This window comes from Ambystoma mexicanum, chromosome 13 (genome assembly GCF_040938575.1).
Source record: "Ambystoma mexicanum isolate Mex_15411 chromosome 13, UKY_AmexF1_1, whole genome shotgun sequence".
Lineage (NCBI taxonomy): Eukaryota > Metazoa > Chordata > Amphibia > Caudata > Ambystomatidae > Ambystoma > Ambystoma mexicanum.
In genome coordinates this window covers 745,115,674-745,127,964 of record NC_090938.1, presented here as the reverse complement: position 1 = coordinate 745,127,964, position 12,291 = coordinate 745,115,674, and the positions used below count along the sequence as shown (strand labels likewise).

Here is a 12,291-nt window from a genome sequence, read left to right as displayed (position 1 = left end):
CTGCATAAGAGGGGGTGGAAAAAGGCGCTATTACCAGGAGGCACAGCAACAAAGGAGATAGAGGGAGCGGGGCAGGACAGAGTGTGGAGGGAATTCTCTGGAAGACTATACAGCGGGCAAAAGAGTGATACCCACGCTACACCCAATTATGAAAATGGATAAGTATAAGGGCAAGAAACCAAACATCAGTCTAAGATTGACGCATATAGGACAGGAGGGCCCAAAACACAATAAGCACCGGAGACAAGAACATAGTCGACAATGGAGGACAGGGGAAATGCAGAATCTCAGGCTACCCAGGAAATCTTGATAGCCGTACACGAGGCAAAGACACAGCTGGAGCAAAGGATAGATGCAGTAGGTCTGGATGTCAGTCTCCGGAGATGGTACCTGCATAAGTGTCAGCGCCGCGAGTAGGAGAAGCGGAAGAGCGTATATCGTCTGTCGAAGATGTTATGACCCCGTTGAGACATGATAAAAATGTAGAAAAGGACGCAGCAGATGGAAGAAAGATGGGCCCACATGGGCTCTCTAATTGTTTCTCAATTGAAAGGGCACATAGTACCAACTGAGGAGCCACTGCGAGGCACCCCACCAAGACAAATCATTGCCAAACTTTTAAATTACCGCGATCGAGATGTAATCGTACAAGCAGCAAGAAAGAAGGGAACTCTAGAGTATAATGGGGCAAGGATTGCAATATACCCCGACTTCACCAAAGTGGTACAAAACGCGCAGCAATCCTTTGACGCAGTGCACAGGTAGCTAGGGGAAAAAGAAATGAAGTATGCCACAATTTATCCAGCAACACTGCGCCCCTCAGGGAGTTAGGTTCTTCACGCGCCCTACTGATGCATGGGACTGGACATAAACAATCGGCCCGCAGCAATGGATAAAGCAGAAGGGGCAAAACAAAAATGCAGGAACAGAAATGGCCCCCTCAGGGAGAAGGGAAAAGCAGTTGGAAGTCAGGACACAGCATGTATGCAAGATAGACTGCAAATAATTGACATTGATGTGGTCCCAGGAGAGGGGTGGAGTTTGAAGGGGGAGCATGAGAGCAACACCAGTGAATAAGCAACAAACTCAGGTGGGTAAAATTCAAGACTTCGGGTAGAGCGGCCAGCAGACATAGCCCCCCTTGCAAATCCCGAGGCCCCTATCAAGGGTTGGGACGAGCGATAGTTGTTTTGGGGTCAACAGATGCTTCAAGTTGGGGGGAAGTATAGGGTGGGGGAGGGGGGTGTTGTTGGGTTTGTTCGAGAGGTCAAGCGGCAGGGAGCGAGAGAATATGGGTAGTTAGACATGCACAAATGCAGTTCGGTATACATCTTGACTTAACAAGGCAAGGGATCTCACACCTGGGAAAGTACAACACAGAGGCAAATGACACTACACGGAACGATGCAAGGAGAATGTAGGATTGTGAAATGCCGAAATGATGAGATTAAGAGAGGGGCTGGTGACAAACTATTTGATGAGGCAGAAAGCCTGCATATTACTATTGCAGGAAACGCAGTTGATGGCTCAGAGTGTAGGTTTCTGGGCAGCGGTCAATACACGTTGGTGGAACATGAAGGATACTACAAGAGGATCCAGCGGGGTGGCAGTCCACATCAGTCATAGCATTCCATTCCAGTTGGTCAAGTGGAGAGAGAGAAGGGAAGGACCATATTTGGTAGTGACCGGGGGAATTAAGGGGGGAAGCAATTACCATACTGAACGTGTACGCACCTCCACCATTAAAACCAGACTTAATTAACAAAATACAGGCGATGCTGGCAACACATGGTGCAAATGTAACCATAGTGAGAGGTGACTTTACTGACGTCCTTCACGGGCGAATAGATGTCCTCAGATGGGGGAAACGCCCGGGGGGTAGACGCGCACCAAGCTGGTGACCTTTTTGGAGGCAACAGGATTACGGGATGTCTGGAGAGGGTTACACTCCGGTAAAAGACAATTCTCGTACTATTCCTCAGCACACGACTCAATGTCTCACGTAGACTACTTTTTGGTTCAATGTACCATCACCGGGAGGGTAATAGAAGCGGAATACCTGACAAGAGGCATATTGGATTATGCCCCGCTCTATATTACGATAAGAGGGGAGGAACTGAAGGGGAATGGAGACTGAAAACATACCATCTAGGGATCGAGACAATACGGGAGGAGATGAAAGACTGTACAGAGACATACTTTGAATTGAATGAGGGCACAGTGAAGAATGGCTGCACACTTTGGGAAGTATAAAAAGGTAAATAGAGGAAGGGCAGAGGTGGCAATAAGGCGATATTGGAGAGAAAGAAAGGAAAAGCTGGAGACACTAGAAGAAGAGGTGGCTAGGACAGAATAGAGGCACGTAGACGAACAAGCAATAGAATCTAAAATAGAGATGTAAAAGTTGCATGGCAATACAAAGAAGTGGTGACAGATGAGGCAAAAAAGGCATGCTGGGCCATGAAAGCCAGAGTGTATGAACTCGGGTCCAAATGTGGAAGGATGCTTGCATGATTGGAGAAAAGGGAGGAGGAGTCCAGATGGGTTAGGGGCATCAGTAATGAGGAGGGAACAATCTACACGGAAGGGGAAAAAATAGTAGACGACTTCGCACATTTTTACCAGGGGCTATACAGTGCGGTCCCAGGGCCTACAGGGATCGAAATTGGGAGATACTTAGATGGGTTAAACCTGCCACAGGTAGCTGAACAAACGCGACAAGTAATGGATATTGAGATAACGATGGAGGAAGTACAAGAGGCAAGTAAGAGCTTAAATTACGTGAAACCCCAGGACCAAATGGAATCCCGACTGAATTTTGGAAATGAATCGGAGACAAGGTGGTCAAGCCAATGTGGGACATGTTCATGGAAAGCTGTGCACAAGGCACACTCTGACGTGAGAACGACTACAATAGTATTAATACACAAAAAAGGTAAACCCACCGATAAATGTGCCTTGTACCATCCCATATCTTTGCTGAATGGAGAGGCAAAAGTCCTAGCCAAGATACTAGCAACAAGGCTAGTAGGGGTAATAAGCAAGCTAATGAACTCAGGTCAATGTGGTTTTGTTCCAGGAAGAGCAAAAGGATGAACCTGAGAAGGGCACATAACACTTTAGTATTACTGACTCATTAGAGGGTCCCCACGCAATAATGGCACTAGAGAAGGTCTTTGGTTTGGTGCAACGGGAATTCCTGTGAGCGGCAATGGAAAAGGTAGGCCTGGGCCCCAACTTCATAAGATAGAAGAAACTACTAAATGCACAATTACTCGCGAAAGTTAGAGGGAATGGGCACATATCCCGTATCTTCCCGCTCCAGAGGGGCATGAGACAAGGATGTCCACTGTCGCTGCTGCTATTCCTCATAGCGATCGAACCACTAGCCGAGCGCATTAGAGCGGATCCAACAATACAAGGGTTCCGATGGCTCAGGAACTGGGAAGATAGAATCTCTCTATATGCAGACGATCGTTTGATATATCTAGGGGATCGCAGAAGAACGGGCCAGAGGGTAATGGATACCATACGGGAGTTCGGAATTTACTGCGGTCTTGAGAGTTAACTGGGAGAATCAGTCAAAATACTAGTACAGGGGGGAAAGATGCAGTCCCTGAGGAATGCCCCCTCCGGGTGGAGCAAGGGGGATTTAAGTATCTGGGTATAACAGTGCAAAAGAATGAACATTTGTTTCTTAAAAATAATCTAGAACCAATAAGTCGCAGACTACAAGAAGATGCTGAACATTGGGCTAACCTACCTATAACACTGCTCGGAAGGGTCAATTTATTAAAAATGATGGCACTGCCTAGACTGCTATATGTCTTGCAGAACACTTTGGTGAAAATACCCAAGGCACAGTTCACAAGGATCGAAGCTATAATTAGAGGACTATTATGGGGTGACAAGAATCCACGCATAGCCCTGCGGATGCTCTCAAAAGTGGTATGTGACAGAGGGGTAGGACTGCCGGATATATGGAAATACTACTGGGCGGCCCATCTGCTGGTAGCAAATGAGTGGGTATTTGGAGGGGGAAATCTAGCTCACACGAGACTGAAACTGGAATGGAAGGCTGAACCCCCTTAAAGAGGGTACTCTCCCCCCAGCAGGACCGAGATTGGTGCAGATCAGGAAGGAAGTCACACACGCTATGGGATGGAAGGGGAAAGCTACCAGAATGTCCCCACTGTGGGTAAATCCCAATATTAAAGAGATACAAAAGCTAGGGAGGCAGCCACGTTGGGTGGAAAAGGAAATATGCAGACTGGGAGATGTATTGGATAACAAAGAGATAACCCATGCCGAACAATGCAGGAACAAAAATATGGACTGGGACCCGGAAGAATTCTTCCCAAACACGAGACTAAAACACACTGTACAAGCTCAATTTGAAGGGGAATTGGACTTCCCCCGAACACTCCCCATCCCCCGGAGATTAATCTATTCAGGGATAAAATAGAGGGGAAAGGGATAACCACACTATATCAAGTCATAAATAAAAACACCCCCTCCCCCATGTCACACCTGAAAGGGAGATGGGAAAGAGACCCTGGAACAATAGAGGAGGAAAAATAGATAGAAGCGCTAGTGGCTACAAGAGAGGTTAATGTATCACCCAAGATGAGGCTCATACAATACAACATTCTGCACAGAGTGTACCATTCCAGAGATAGACTGCTTAACAGGGGTAGAGTAACGCATGGCCGGTGTCTCAAAAGTAGAAGGGAAGTAGGAACATTCCTAAAATGATGTTACTGCATATAAGCATATAAGAGGGGAGATTGAAGGAAGTAGAGGGGAAGAGACACTAATACACATACCATTGATGGTGGTAAAAAGGGACCTAGTGGCAAAATGGGAGACCTAGGAAATGCCCACTTTGGGAAACTGAGAGATTGGAATGGACCATTGCATCAGAATGGAGCAGATCACGTACAGGAATAGGGGCGGGGCATGAGGAAGTGTCCGAAGATATGGGGGAAATGGGACATGGATGCCTCAGAGAAGGGGCACATCGGTACAAGATACTACAAGAGGGGGGAGGCAGGGGATAGAGGGCAAGGGAAGGAGGGGGTAAAATGAGGGAGAGTAAGGAGGAATGGGATAGGACGAATGGTCAACACTAAAAAGAATGTGTATTTGAACAAGGATATGAGGAATAATGTTGGAATATGGAAAAAACGTAATAAAAACTGGTTTAAAAAAATAATCATTGCCAATTAGTAGCTCATGTGTGTTAGGTTTATGATTTTAAGAGTTATTGAGAGGGAACCACTACAGGTGTTATATGTAAAATATGTTATGATAGTTAATATAATAATCAGACATATAATATGTGTTTATTGTTTGTTTAAATCTATTTTTAAGGGAAACATTATGAAGCAGAGAGAGAGAATCCTTAGTACATTTGAGCATCTGAAGCAGTTTCTGGAGAAGGAGAAACAGCAGCTGCTCAGCAGACTGGAGAAGGAGCAAAAGGAGAAGATGAAGAAGATTCCGGTGAAACTGACCCGACTGGAGAAGCAGCAACGAACCCACAGGGACCTGATCACAGAGCTGGAGAGGAAGTGCCAGCAGCAGGACGTGGATCTACTGCAGGTGAGAGGGGATCAGAAACCTATAGAACTAGAGCAGCAATCCACCCGCAGGGGCCTGATCCCAGAGATAGAACAGAGGTATCAGCAGCAGGACAGGGAGTAACTAACAAAAAAACCTTCTCCCAAAGGTACAGAGAAAGGAAACCTCTAAATGGTGGCCTACATGAACTGCCTTTCCCTTTTGTGAAGAAACAGGATGAAGCATTTGTAAAAATATATAAGCAAAATAGTTCTAAAGTCAAAAATAGAAAATCACCATTTAGAACTAACTTTGCTGTTTGGGACTCCAAGTCCCATAATCCCAAGAGTACTTGGATGAAGAAATGGGCTGAAGAGCAATGCAGACCTGAAGGGCAGGCAATTAGGCGTAACAGCACACCCGAGAGAGGCTGAGAGGCTTAAAAAGCTCCCTCTTGTGCAGGCCATTAGTCGTGGTTGTGGCTGGAGGGGCAGTAGCAGTTGTAGCTGCAGCAGAAGCAGCTGGGGCAGTAGAAAGTGGCAGAGGAAAGCACGTTGCTGGCAGAATCCACAGAAGTGTGAGGAAATAAAGGACACCAGGATTTTTTCAGTTACTATCCCTGAGTTGGTCCTTTCCCCCCAAAGCCTGGATTGCAGAGGTTGCACAGCGGGAAGCTTAAGATTTGAAAGCTTTCCCCCTTGTTAACCTGATTTGAGAGATTTCGCAGCAAGAAGCATGCAGCAGACCCTGCCTGGAGGCTGGCGTGCTCCAGGGGGTCATGCTGAGCCGAACTTTGTGCCTCTGTGGTGGGACCGAAGGCAGCTTGCTGAGGGAAGTGTGCCTGGACGAGAAAACCACTGTAGTAGAAGTCCAGCAGCCAGTGACAGGGGCCGAGAAGCCGGTGAGTGTTTGTGCGCGTTCTTAAGCCTTCAGGCATTGTCAAGCAGGCAACTGTAACCAGTTGCTTTCACTTGCGAGGGAGTAAAATTGACTGAAGCTGACCGGATTGTGTCAGACAATGGAGTGCAACAATTGTAGCACTCGCGTATAGACGAATACGCTGTCGAAGGAGATGTTGAACATTATAAAAGACTGCTTTAACAAAGTTAATAATAGTTGCGTGTGCCTAAAAGTGATTTTAACACAAAGACCAAACCTGAGTAAAGTCACAATAACATTGTATCCTGTGAAACCGAGTGTTAAACCTCAATATTGCGACCCAAAGAAAACAAGCATTACAATAAGCCAAGAGTTGGATAAGCTTTGCCCTCACCCAAAATAAGCTAAAGTAAAGGTTTCTTTGAGAATAACTGTTGCTACCAGAGGAAAAGAGGCTAATATAACATCTTTAAAGGTAGAGCTTGTAAATGAATGACTATGGTGTGAACGGAACAGCAACTAGTCATAACTAACATTGTCAAAGCCAATAGAGGTTGAATTGAAAGTACTTGGCTTGTGCCTTAACAAAAAGACAAGAGTGGTTGAAAAGTGGCCCTATATGAAAGTTGATGTTCAGAAGAGAGACATTGCTTGCTGTAGGGGAGACATGGTATCACAAGTATGGCACTGACACAATGGGTACAATTTGTAAAACCTTTATTGAAATGGTTGGGGTTGGAGAAACTCCTAGTCTGCCCTATAACTAAGATGGGAGTCGTCTCGGCCATCAAATAATTAATAACGCAGTCCTAGTGGAGTCTGTCAAATCAAAATGGCCTATGTTAACAAAACCTAATGCCTGCCCTATTCTTTGTACAAAAGTGTAAAAAGAAGAAATGTATGCGAAAGGAAAATCAATGTTGAAATAAGTAAGTGTGGTTGAACGAGCTCTCCTCCCCATGTTAAACCTCATGGAATAAGGCTGTCCCTGTAGGCAGGATGACACACTCTGGCTCAGCTTCTATCACAATAAACAGTTCACCACGTCGATCGAGGCCCGCCTGGCCTTCCACGTTTAAGTCTCTTTTCATTGGCTTCAAAACAAGATTTCATCAAAAACAGTTCCCGAAGGTCCCCCTCTGCCGGGCTCAGAACACACAAAAAATAAAGATTAACACAAAGAAGTAAGAGGCTCCTTTCCCCAAGCTTGTCTCACTTTGGGTCTCCCTCTGTCGGGCTCGGACCCCTCAACATATGTAATTCAACGCGAACAAGCAAGGAAGCTCCCTTCCCCAAGCTTGTCTCACTTCGGGTCACCCTCTGTCGGGCTCAGACCCCTTTCCAGAATATAGTTCCACACAAACAAGCAATGGGGTTCCCTTCCCCAAGCTTGTCTCACTTCGGGTCACCCTCTGTCGGGCTCGGACTCCTTTTCAGAATGTCTCTTCAATTCAAGCAAGTCGAAGACTTTCGATTGTGCGATGGATTTAACTATGACCTTCGCAGGACCACTTTGACTAAATGTTCACAGTTCAACTTTCACTTTCCCCCCTTTCTCTGGGAGTTCTCTTCTTTATTTCACTTTTGCTGATTATACGCTTATGTTTCAAACAGTTCACTTGTAACAGAGACCTTCGAGTGGGCTACTTCCTTTCACCAGACCACTCCGTTCCTTAGTATCGCTGTCTTCGCAGCTACTTGTTCACTTTAAAGTTCATTCAGAGGTCTGCCTTTCCTTGCGTTTCATTCACACGCGCGCAGCCTCCACTTGCGGTAAATGTGTCCACTTCAAAAACCTCTTAACACACACCGGTCTTTCAGATCGCTTTCCGAAGTCACCGGCTGTGAGCGTCTCTTCTGAGAGGGTCTCCGGCAGGCTCTGAACACAATGCAATCTTCACTTGTGGGATCTGGCCTTCTGCACGTGTTGTCCGCGGCCTGTCGGAGGCAACAACCTCTGGTAAGGAACTCTTGGGGTTTCTGACCCGCTGCTTCCGTCCCTCGATCTGTCGTTCTGCTCCAGTAGGCTTGCCTTCTTCCCAGAAGCCCTGCTCATACTCGTGTTCTGCCTTGCTCAGAGTGTGCCTTTGGGTGCTCCCTTTTATTCATGTGAGGAGAGCTAATAGGTATCAGGTGTATGCACTTGGCATCGAGTGCCTGAATTTTTGCCTGACCCGATTAGCGGGACAGGTCCAGTATGATGTGTGTAAGTGGATGTTGTTACTGTCAGTCACCCTCTGTCCAGTGTTTTTGTAAAAAGGAGGGGGTGGGGGAGTTGGGACCTCGGAGCATCCTAAAACATAGGATAGATTGGAAGTGGAGGTCCTGGTATAAAGTGACCCAGGCAGAAGTGGAAGTGGAAGTCCTGGTATAAAGTGACCCAGGCAGAAGTCGAAGGGGAAATCCTGGTATAAAGTGACCCAGGCAGAAGTGGAAGTCCTGGTATAAGGTGACCCAGACAGAGGTGGAAGTGGAAGTCCTGGTATAAAGTGTCCCAGGCAGAGGTGGAAGTGGAAGTCCTGGTAAAAAGTGACCCGGGCAGAAGTGGAAGTGGAATTCCTGGTATAAAGTGACCCAGGCAGAAGTGGAAGTGAAAACAAAGAGGTGATGGCTGGAAGGTTTTGAATGAATCTTAACCACTGGCATTGCTCTGGGCAACCCTCCAGACCATCGTTCTTCACCTGCCAAGCCATTACAGAAGGGGAAAGACCATATGCAAATCAGGCTTGGTCCCACCCCAAAAGGGGCAGTCCAGCCCGAACTGCTAGGTCACATCCCTTCTGCACGAGACCACAAGCATCCCCAAACATGTTTCGGCCTTGTTAGGCCTCATCAGTGAGGAGTAGCCTGGGTCTCTAGGCCCAGCAGGCACGGGACCCACGTCTGGGCATACCCGTCCATGGGTACAGTACATGTCACACAAGGGATATTCTTACAGACACGCCCAGTCGACGTCCCGTTTCGAATTTCGAAAACAAGTCATGCAACTACCACTAGATGTCAGACTATGCATAGCATGTGAATCTAAGCAGGTACAAGCATCAGAAATACGATTACATTAAGTAATGTATGCCATATCCTAACAGAATACAATATAGGAACATCACTTGCTTATCCCCTTCAAGGCACTATATTTTATTAATGCTTGTTCTACTATTATGAAGGGATATTCTGAAATGAGATGGTGTCTCACCTGTTGCTCCTACCCTGCAGGGCAGAATGGGGTGAAATGCCGTGGCACCTTCGCTCAATTGACAAATATCTGGCTGCAACTCTTGTCTTGTCAGTGAGCACACCACACTGTCCAGACAGAGAGAACCAAGAGAGTGCACTTCACAATACACCTCTGAGAGAGAGGGACAGCATGAAAGACTGCTCTCACCCATTGACACACCACCCTGCAGAGAGTGGCACAACCACAGAGCTGGAGAGAGAGAGAAGAGAGAGATAAGAGAGAGAGAAGAGAGAGAGAGTAAGAGAAAGAGAGCGGCACACCCACAGAGCTGGCAAAGGACATAGAGCAAGCTACAGCGATAGAGCCAGGAGAAAGAGAGATGGAATTATAGGGGGAGGCAGAGAGAGAGACACAGAGCGAGCAAGAGCGATGGGGAATGGGGTGAGAGAAAAACAGACGGCACTGATGGGGAGAGAGAGAGAGCGAGAGAGAGGGAGAGAAAGCCTGTACCATACCATGGATCTAGGGAGAAATTGTCAGCGAGACAGCGCGCAGAGAGAGAGAGATCGCTAGGTCAGCGAATGCTGCATTATGACAGCTAGTCTAGTCCAAATGCCCTCTAATGCTGAGTGCCGTATGTGCAGTTTCACATTTGTGCAGTTGTTGCCATCATATGCAAAGTGCAGCTTCAAACTCCTCTAATGCCAGTTAGTGCCTGGCATGCCTGTAAATCCACTGTATGTCATGTTCATTCCCATTTGTGTAGGTTCTGCAGATGCAAAGTGCGACCTCAGGACCTCTCAGTGATGCCATCTAATCGCAGTTAATGCCTTGTTTGTATGACAGTCACTACATCTAAGTGCAACCTCAAATATCCCAGTAATGTCAGGTTCTGGGCCACTTGTCTGAGCTGAATGTTACTCCCCCCACCTTTAGTTCAGTGGCTCTAGTTCCCAGCACAAATTTTGTCTGACCAGAAACCTCGCAGAAGGCTCAACTGATTCCTAGACTCGATAATGCAGCGGCCTAACTCTTCCTTGAATCACAGTTCAGGGTCTCTGTAAAATGGAAATCAATGTTTAGAACAATGTAGGATGACTATTTATCTTGTCCTCTTTCTCTTTCTCTCCCTAGGATGTGAAGAGTGTCTTGAGCAGGTACGTCTCCTCTTGCCTTGATGTGCCCACAATGTGGACTCACTTTTATCCCGGTGGATGTCCTCTGTTCCTCACATTTATTACACACTACAGACCCCGGCTCCATCTAAACTTCTGGGAGTTTTAGCATTTCTATGTGTGATTTAAAAATAGAGACTGTGGGTTTTACATTACCCCTTGCAAGCCTCTCACTCTCTCTCTCTAAGCTCACAGTGCAGGGCCCGCCTTCTGTATAACCCTATATACCCCCTGTATGCTTGCTTCCCTGACTTGCATTAGCACTTAGCTAATTCCATTATCAGCGATCCAAGGGAACTAGCAAAGATGGCTGACTTGTGGGTCTCTCACAGAGTTAACCACAGTGATCAGGGGACAGGTAAGGCAGGCCAACATTCTCCCTTCTTAAAGGGCCTCAAAGTAGAAGTGGGTAACCCCTTGTGGCTGGGTCCAAAAAGAAGGATGGCACCACTAACTCAAAGGTGAGTGGTGGTTCCTCAGTAATTCCCAGACTCCCCAGCACCTGCTGGGACTGTGGAAAAACTGTCCACCCCAGAGGTCAGCCTAGCTGCCCTAAAAAGCCTGATGAGCAGAGTGCCTAAAGCATGGCCTCTGGTCACTGGGAGACCTGCCCTTGTGGAGACACCCCAGAGATGTCTTCAGCTTTGCTTAATGTGGGAGGGTCAAGCCCCAGAAACTTAGTATGTCCATTCCATTATAGTGCACAGCCAGCCTACCACTGGAATCAGAGACACTACTTCCAGTACCACTGTTATTAACAGCACTTTCTATGGGCCAGAGGTTCTAACAAATAGCCCTCTGCAGGCCACTAAGTTATCTAGTGGCCCCTTAAGACTTTCCCTGTCGCTTCAGATAGTTAATTGGAAGTAAGCTCTCCCTGTTAGTGTCCATGAAAATGTCCCTGGCAGTTTTTTCCTGGGAATGACTTGGAAGAGAGAGGTATCTTTAAAAGAACCGCTCTCATCCCAGGAATTGTGAAGTTTAATTCCACCCCTGTGGGTTCCATGTGTTTTTACCGGGCATATTTCATCACTGATTTCATTTTCACTGTTTCTTTCTGTAAAAGATGGGTGGAGGCCCATTAATATCCCTGTTCCCCGAGCCCGCCAACCTCCACCTCAGTGAAAAATAGGCAGTAAACAAATACAATGAAAAATATGTCAAAAAGTGATCTGTCTTTTAATCACCTACTAAAATCTCACCTGCCCTAAAAGTCGTATTGAAATGATCACTTGCCTAAATCTCGACCTCATATACTTACACTTAATTTACAAAAACGTCGACTCCCCCCAAATCTCGCCATTAGTATTTAAACATAAAGATATGACAGTGAAGCAATACAAAAGGGGGCAATCCTTCCTTTACCTCCCAATTCTATCAGAATGTGGATATCCCCGAGCCTTCCCGCTCCTCCCCGGGCATCTCCCATTCAGAATGTATCATGTAGAAATTCCTGAGCCCACCCTCTCCTCCCCGGGCATCTCCCATTCAGAATGTATC

At 46.7% G+C, this 12,291-nt stretch overlaps 1 protein-coding gene and 1 long non-coding RNA gene across 2 annotated transcripts in view; both read left to right on the top strand.

The window, feature by feature from the left end:
• The window catches only part of LOC138521888 (uncharacterized), a 502,654-nt gene that overhangs the window by 348,281 nt on the left and 142,082 nt on the right, over positions 1-12,291 (top strand). The window lies entirely within an intron of this gene.
• LOC138522122 (E3 ubiquitin-protein ligase TRIM39-like) overlaps positions 1-12,291 on the top strand; it is a 90,741-nt gene that overhangs the window by 19,949 nt on the left and 58,501 nt on the right. The window contains exons 3-4 of the mRNA XM_069635379.1: positions 5,374-5,604; positions 10,751-10,773. Coding sequence (XP_069491480.1) covers positions 5,374-5,604; positions 10,751-10,773 — 254 coding nt within the window. The remainder of the gene's footprint in view (positions 1-5,373; positions 5,605-10,750; positions 10,774-12,291) is intronic.